At 57.4% G+C, this 8,108-nt stretch overlaps 2 protein-coding genes across 2 annotated transcripts; one reads left to right on the top strand and one right to left on the bottom strand.

Annotated features, from left to right (window-relative positions):
- Positions 1 to 397: 397 nt before the first annotated feature.
- Positions 398 to 1,599, top strand: PTSG_11383 (uncharacterized protein; the record flags this gene model as incomplete). Its single annotated transcript, XM_004987562.1, has 2 exons — positions 398 to 439; positions 496 to 1,599. The coding sequence occupies 2 exons, from the start codon at positions 398 to 400 to the stop codon at positions 1,597 to 1,599; spliced, it is 1,146 nt and encodes a 381-aa protein (XP_004987619.1).
- Positions 1,600 to 1,822: 223 nt separating this feature from the next.
- Positions 1,823 to 8,062, bottom strand: PTSG_11382 (uncharacterized protein). Its single transcript, XM_004987561.1, has 11 exons — positions 7,931 to 8,062; positions 7,491 to 7,574; positions 7,200 to 7,277; positions 6,937 to 7,099; positions 6,711 to 6,809; positions 6,400 to 6,579; positions 6,011 to 6,256; positions 5,225 to 5,766; positions 3,510 to 5,030; positions 2,730 to 3,408; positions 1,823 to 2,556 (listed from the first exon to the last, which is right to left on the bottom strand). Exons 1-11 carry the CDS (start codon positions 7,942 to 7,944, stop codon positions 2,257 to 2,259), a joined length of 3,906 nt encoding a protein of 1,301 aa, XP_004987618.1. The 5' UTR covers positions 7,945 to 8,062; the 3' UTR covers positions 1,823 to 2,256.
- Positions 8,063 to 8,108: the final 46 nt, after the last annotated feature.

Here is an 8,108-nt window from a genome sequence, read left to right as displayed (position 1 = left end):
GACATTGTGGGGGGTAGGGTAATATGTCGACGGCCTTAATCAATGTGATCATTGGGCCAGTTGGGTAGTGTGTGTGTGTGTGTGTGTGTGTGTGTGTGTGTGTGTGTGTGTGTTTGTGTTTGTGTGTGTGTGTGTGAGCGACAGCCCTCCTTCGTTTCAGGCACCAAAAAAGAGCGCAAGTTGGGAAAAGTAGCAATAATTTCCATTGGAAATCTCGAGCCTCCAACGACAAGACAACACAAACAAGCAAGCAAGCACCCCCCCCCCCCCTCCTCTCTCTGTGTCACTCTCGCTTCACTTCTCTTTGATGGCGCCGTGCATGTCGCTGGCGGCCCTGGCCTCCTGGCGGTGCTGGTGCTGATTTGTGGTGTGGGGAGTGAGGTGGCCATTGACAGCGATGAGCGCGGGGCACTGCACATCAACACGAGCGACCCTGTACGTGCGCCCGTGCTATTCAACGGGGTGGATGTGTGGGAATTGTCTCGGTGGGTGCAGGCGCAAGCAGCGGCGCTGTCAACGCAGGTAGCAGCGCTGTCAACACAAACGAAGCAGCTTCAGGCACAACAAAGCACCACCGCAGCGCTTAGCGCGAAGCTGGACCAGCTGGAAGCGGTCACCTGTTCCAAGATTGACCCATCCACGGATACAACCATGCTCACGGACATTGGCACTGAGGGGAGTGCGGACTGGCGTGCCGCCGTCCTGGCCAGCAACGGCCTCATCTACTGCATTCCTCACAACGCAGCATCCGTGCTCATCATCGACCCTGACACGAACACTGCTGACACAACAACCATTGCCGGCCTTGAGCTGGGCGGCGGCAAATGGAATGGCGGGGTTCACGCAAGCAACGGCCTCATCTACGGGATACCCGGGAATCGCGAGCAAGTGCTCATCATCGACCCCGCCGCAAACTTGACAGACACCACCAGCATCACTGGCCTGCCATCCACCTCGCAGAAATGGTTCGGCGCCGTACAGGCGCACAACGGCCTCATCTACGGCATCCCCTGGGCTGCGTCTTCCGTGCTCGTCCTGGATCCAGTAACCAACTCCACAGACACAACCAGCATGGCCGGCTTTGATGAAGTCGGGGGCAAGTGGTACGATGGTGTGCTCGCAAACAGCGGGCTCATCTACTGCACCCCACGTGACTCGGCAGCTGTGCTCATCATCGACCCGACCACGAACACGGCCGATGTGACGTCCATCTCGGGCCTGCACGGCCCAGCCAAGTGGCAAGGCAGCGTGCTTGCAGCCAACGGTCTCATCTACGGCATTCCACGCGCAGCATCATCCGTGCTTATTGTTGACCCGGCTACAAACACGGCCGACACGACCTCCATCAGTGGCCTCGCCAGCGACCCGAACAAGTGGGTTGGCGGGGTACTGGCGCCAGATGGGCGGATCTTTGGCGTCCCATTCTCTGCCGCTGCTGTGCTCATCATCGACCCTGCCACCAGCTCATTTGACGTGTCCTCGCTGCCTGTGTCTGATGACATCGCCAAGTGGTACTCTGGCGTGCTTGCCGACAATGGCCTCATCTATGGCGTCCCGTTCTTCTCGAACTCTGCCTTGATCATCCATCCAGGCTGTTGAGGCGTTGCGTTTGTGTGTGTGTGTGGGGGGGAGGGAAAGAGGGGTCCTGGTGGTGGTTACTGTGTGATTGCTTGGAATCACCTCCCATCACCTTCAAAGCTACGTCCCTTCTTCCTGTCTTGCCCATTTCTCTCTCGTTGACTAGCTTCATTGCGAAGCACACGCTGTTCGGCTCTGTCCCTCGTGCACTGCTACAATGTCTCTCCAAGTTGACCCAATTAAACGCACTTACTCCTTGTACTGACATGACATACGACTCGAGGATCAAAGCTGGAAGGACGGAGGGAAAGTGGCGGGTAGAACACCACACTCAGCCTGCCACCGCGCAGCAGGAGAGAGCAGACGCAACAAGAACAATCAACAGCAAAGCAACAAACACGCAATGCACACGAGATACTAACCTAACGCAGGCAGCGAACTGCAAACAAAAGCAAACAAGTACATAAAGAACCGCGTGCAAAGGAACAAAAGGCTAAACAGAGCACAAACCTCAGAGGCAGCCAGGCATGGACAGGCGAGCAGGAAGAACAAGAGCAATGACACGACTCTGAGGCAAGCGGCCTGACAGAAGAACAGAAGGGGAGACGATGTGATGCAAGCCAAACAACAAAAACAAATTGGCCGTGGCAGTTGACACGTCACATAGGACACGTGGCGTCATGAGGAGGCGGAGCCGCCGTGCTCCTTGGCCAGGCGCAGAAGCTTAGCGGCCTTGCCGACCTTGACGCCGGCATCCGTGAGCATGACGCGTGTGAGCCCACCGTCAGCCACCAATTCAGCCAAATCTTCGAGGGTGTCGATGCCATGGTCAAGCAGCGCTGATTCAACGTGCGGCAGCAGCGAGTGGCGGTCGAGCCATTGAATCAGCTCTGGTTCGAATGTGGTTGAGGACGAGGGCGATGGGGTGGCAGGTGGTGGCGTTGAATGGGCCGTGGCAGTGGAGATCGAGGAAGATGACTGCACGGCAGACAAGTTAGAGGGGTCGAGTGAGACACTCGTGCCAAGTGGAAGAGAGAAAGCGCACGCTTCCATATCTGCAGACATGCACACACACACACACACAAACACACACACACACACACGCACGCACATACGCGCACACACACACACACACACACACACAACCATACCTGCGTGGAACGACGTGCAGCTGCTGGCCCCTGAGCTGCTTGCTCCTCGCTCCTCGCGGAGACGACGACCTGGCGCACCTTCTCTGCAATGTTGCGCAGCTGCAACGTGCGGTCCACACCGGCATCCATCGCAACCACGGCGTCAATGTCAAATAGCGACAGTACCACTTCACGGACGCTTTTGTGCTGCTGGGGTGGTGGCAGGTGCAGCACTTGCGAAAAGAACTGGTCCAGCGCTGACGTCGTGTTCTTGCTCACAACATCCGGCAACTTCGTTGCCAGCCGCTTCAGGCGGTCAAACGAGTCGTACTCGCTCACTTCCGCCCTGCTCATAACATGGTGGTTGCTGTCGTGCCAGCCACTGCCAATGAAGAGCGGAACGATGCGGCGGAGGTGGACCTTGTCTGGATGCTGGCGAGCAAGCTGCTGCAACTCCAGCATGGCCATCCACTCCAACAAGACGTTATCGCACGTGTCAGTGTGGCCGAGCGAGCGCATCTGATGGATGGCACCGACGGAGACGACGGGGCAGGCGACAGTACTGTTGTGCAGGGCTGTCATGCACGCACGCTTGAAGTTGACGCCTGTTTCGAGGTTGTTGGCGTCCACAAAGACCACCAAGCCGTGGTGTTCCAACCTTGGGTGAAGGGTCAACACCAGACCTCGGTTGCCGCGTTGCCTGTGACGTGGTGGTGAATATCGGGATGAGAAAGGAAGAGAGAGGGAAGGAAAGACACCCAGTTCGCACCGTACACACACACACACACACACATGTCCCACCTGTAGCTGATGAAGGCGTCGTATTTGTCCTGCTGACCCATAACTGGCAAGAGTGGACCATATTTGGCGACCAGATCCTCTGGTGACAGCAGCTGTGAGCGGCCAACGCGAAGCGCTTTCTTGTTCGTGTGGTGGGTGTGCACGTCCTCGAAGAACAGCAGTCTCGTGTCATTGAATGGCAGCAGCAACGTGGCCTTGAGCTCGGGGTAGCGCTGCATGACAGCTGTAGTGATGGTGTCGTACAGCATGTGCAGCAGCGTGCGAGGACGTGCAGTCATGACCTTGATCTTGATGCCGCCAACAGCCGGCACGAGCTGCATCTCGATCTCAGCAGCATCCATGAAGATCACGGCGTCTGTGCGGCTCAACATGGGCGGTTCCGTTGCACCGTGCTGCATGTGTGCCATCACGCGTGCCAGAACCATCGGGAACAGGCCCTCTGGCAGGAAGGAGGCTTGCTGCGTGTCTGCAATCTTGGCGCTTACACCCCTCTTGAACTCCCTCAGGCTGAAGGCGACGTAGGCTGTCTTCTCCTCATATCCAACATACGGATTTGCTTGCTGTGCTGCTGCCGTGCTCAGAGTCACCGACGAGGACGCCTGTTCGTCCTCCAGCGTCATCGGCAGGATGGCTGGGACGAGGTACTGTTGGTGGTGTTGTTGTTGCTGTTGAGGACCGGGCAGCAGCACCATTGGCGCCGTGTACTGGATACACAACCCGTACTCCATCATGAGTTGGAGAAAGGGCTCAACCATGCCACCTTCCAAGCCCCTCCACAGCACATCAAGTAGACGGCGGTGCAGGATACCGCGGTCAACCAGGTCGTCCCACAGCTGCGCGCCAATGGCCCTTGCCGCACCATCACGCACGTCGTGATGCAGATCAAAGTTTCGGATGACGCGCGTCATCGTGTCCACCGCCCACTGCGGGCTCAGGATCACATAATCTTCCATGCCAGGCACGCTGTCGTAGTACAACACCATGGAGTACAGGTGCAGGAACTGCAGGCAGGCCCTCGTCTCCTCACGTGTGCGCAGCCCACACGTGCGTCCAATATCCACCACCTCATCAAAGGTGAGCAGCGGCCGTTTGTCGTCCTTGCTCAGTGCCATCAGTTTGTCGTAGAGATGGAGGTATGGCACAGCCACCTCCTGGCTCACGTACTCCTGCGCTAAGGCTGTGGAGGAGATGGACTGGCGCAAGTCCTGAATCATGGGGTCATTGATGGACTTGGTGTTGTCGACGGGCCAGAACCACAGACCATGCTTGTCGTTGTGGACGACGCCAGGGAAGGCCGGGTTGTGGCGCAGGCGGCTGTAGATGTCGCGTGATATCTGCTCATGCTGCTTCCTCTCGTTGATCTTGTCAGCGAAGGTGCCGACGATGAGGACGGGTGCGCCCTTGGCGTGGAGGTGGAGGGCGGAGAGCCAGTGCTCCATAAACTCCCACGATTCAGCCCGCTTGCTCTTGTCTTGGTGCAACAGGTCCTCCATTGAGAACACCAGCAGGTACACCGCGTACCTGTTTGCGGGTGGGTGAAGATGGGGGTAAGGAGGGGAGGGTGAGCGGAAGTGGGGTTGTTGAGGGGAGCGGTGATCAGCACACACACACACACACACACACACACACACACACACACACAATACACGCACGCAAGCACGCACACACACACACACACACACACACACACACACACACAAATGCATCCTACTCACTTGGTGAGGAAGAAAGGGTGGAAGATGTAGAAGGTGGACTGACCGCCCAGGTCAAACACCTTGAACGTGACACGCGCTTTGCCCTCGCCCATGACGGCGTCCACGTTGAATTCTTTGATCGCCTTCTCCATCTCCTCCGCAGACATGCCGGTCGTGGCGGTGGCGGTGTTGTTGTAATTGCCGGCAGCAGAATCACTTTGGCTGGAAGGGTTTAGGGTGGCCTGCTTCGTGGGCGCAGATGCTGAGTCATGAGATGCCTTGGTGGGTTTGGGGACGGTCGGTGGTGGCTTCTTGGATGATGGCCGTGGCTGTGTCTCCTTTGCATTCTGCAACTGTCTTTGCTTCAGTTTGGCAGCTGCTGCTTTCTCTGCCTTGTCGGCTTCCTGCTGCCGCTGTTGCTGATGGTGTTTGGTGATACGCCCCTTCAGGTCCGCCTTCGCCTTCATCATCGCCTGCTTCATCTGCAAATCCACGCCGGATTCCTGCGCCAGCGCCGTGCCGCAGAGACTGCGCATCAGCTCCGAGATCTCCGCATCCAGCTCCTGCAAGGTGGGAAAAGAAGTGTGTGTGTGTGTGTGTGTGTGTGTGTGTGTGTGTGTGTGTGTGTGTGTGTGTGTGTGTGTGTGTGTGTGTGTGTGTGTGTGTGTGTGTGTGTGTGTGTGTGTGTGTGTGTGGGTGGGTGGGTGTGTGAACGCTTGTGCGAGGGGATGATCGTGTCAACCACCACCTCTCTTCACACCCATGCGTCGCACACATCACATGCTCGCATCAGCTTCACTCACACACCTGCCAGTCGTGAACGTCCATGGACTCGACAACGACGGCGAGGTCGGTTGAGGTGGCGCCATGCGTGGAGTGCTCATGCTTGTTGAACATGTGACCCATGAGCGAGTGGAACGTGGAAGTCTTGCCGGCGCGCCCCTGACCAATGAAGATGAGTTTGGCCCTGCCCGCCATGGTCGCGTTGAAGCGCGCTATGACCTCCCGCATGCGCTGCTGGAGACGCTCCCTGCGCGCCTGCTCGGGCTGCTGCTGCTGGTGGCGGTGGTGATGGTTGTGTGAGACATCATGATTATGCTTGATACGAGACCACGGAGAGCGTGATGAAGGAATGGCATGGGTGACGTGATGCATTTGCTTGTGCGTTGCAAGCAAGCACCCTTCTGATCACTCACGTCTTGCGCTGCTTGTTCTTCTTGCTTCGGTCCGGCGGCAGGAGTGGGCGCAGGTGGCTCTTGTTTTGGCTGCTGCTGCTGTTGCTGTTGTTGCTGGGGTTTGCCGCCTGGTTTCAGCCCGTCGATGCTGGTGATGGCAGCGTGGCCGTTGGCTTGTGCCGCATCATAGGGCGTCTCTCCCTGCGTGTGTTGGAAAGGTAAAACGCATGAGTTGAGGAAGGAGGGAAGCAGGGGGAGGGGGAGGACACAGCACAAAGCAAGGAAGCAGTTGTGTCACGTCTTCAGAAACAGCCACACGACGCGAAGCACACCTTCTTGTTCTTGACGGAGGCATCTGCGCCCTTCTTGAGGAGTAGCTCCACGACGGCGGGCTGGTTGTGCCTGCAGGCAACGTGCAGCGGCGTGTCACCCTGTGGTTGGTGGGGGCAGCAAGGGGCATGGCACGTGTGGTGAGGATCTGTTGGAAACGAACACACGGCCGGTGCAACCATGAGCGAGCGCCGTCACATACAAGCACAACACACACAATGCACATACCTGTTCATTATGTTGGTTGACATCTGCATTGTCCTGTTCGATGAGGGACGTGACAGCTGGAGCGTCGCCATCCCTGCAGGCAGCAAACAGTTGCTCATGGTGTCGTCGTTTCTTCTCCTTGCGTGCTTCATCGAAGGCGGCGTTGCCCTCACGGTCATCACCCCTGTGATCTCACGCAAAATTAAACGCAAACATTGTGTGAGGAGAAGGGTCGAGAGATGGCAGGGAGCAAACGACGAGAGTGGAAGCACGCGTTGACTGACCAGTATGTGATGAGTTTGCGGTTGACGGGCAGCGCGGTACCAAAGGCACGGGCGGTGGCGGTGGAGTTCTTCTCGATGCTGAACGAGGACACGTGGTGGTAGCGTGTGGTTCGGAACAAGCAGCAATTGCGGTGTGTGGGTCAGGAGGGTTGGTGGTTAGGGTTGTGGAGAAATGCAAGCAAGCAGAGAGGAACACACAGTGTGGCGTGCACTCAAAGAGTGGCGATTAGTCACACAAATCCACAACAGGACACAGGCGTTCATGAGGCAGGCGCAACGTAATCGACGCACTCAAGCTGAGACAGCGTGCGGTTCTGGTCCAGTGCGGCACCCAGCGCCGCACCGCCAACCGGGGTGATGGAGTTGTTGGTCAAGCTGCAAGTGGCAAGAAATGCATGTTGAAAGAGCAGGGGAACGGGTGGGCAAGCAACACGTGTCAGTGTCATGGATGAAAGTGGGTTGCAGATGGATCACGTGCACGCGTACTCGCTCGCACATCAGGTCCTACGACATTGAAGGCACAATTGCACATGCACAAGGGGCAACTGCGGTTGCACATAATGTAGCAGCACGCATGTCACAGCGCTTGATGAATTGGGGGGGGGGGATTGCTTGGCGCAACAAGCACACGGCAGAGACGTCATGCATGGCTGGCTGGCTGTGTTTCAAGTTGAGCATGGGAAGCAGGTGCAATGGCAAAGACATATTGCCAAAATGGCCCTTCCACTCACCCGAGTGTTGTCATGGTTGTGTTGTGCTTCAACGTTTCCGCCAACGCTGCAGCGCCCGCGTCGCTGATGGAACTGTCGCCCAGGCTGTGCACACAAGAGAAGAGAGAGGGAGAGGGGGAGAGAGAGAGAGAGAGGGAGAGAGAGAGAGAGAGGGAGAGAGAGAGAGAGAGAGAGAGAG

The sequence above is a fragment of the Salpingoeca rosetta genome, assembly GCF_000188695.1.
Source record: "Salpingoeca rosetta unplaced genomic scaffold supercont1.48, whole genome shotgun sequence".
NCBI classification, from domain to species: domain Eukaryota; class Choanoflagellata; order Craspedida; family Salpingoecidae; genus Salpingoeca; species Salpingoeca rosetta.
The sequence above is the reverse complement of the archived record's forward strand: the minus strand, read 5'-3'. Positions and strand labels throughout refer to the sequence as shown.

Bases quoted from the DNA above. Each gene is read 5' to 3' on its own strand.
- PTSG_11382 (XM_004987561.1), bottom strand. The intron at 6,257-6,399 runs GTGAGTGATCAG...CGCCACCAGCAG, and splicing joins AAGAACAAGCAGCGCAAGAC to CAGCAGCCCGAGCAGGCGCG. The intron at 5,031-5,224 runs GTGAGTAGGATG...ACCCGCAAACAG, and splicing joins CACCCTTTCTTCCTCACCAA to GTACGCGGTGTACCTGCTGG.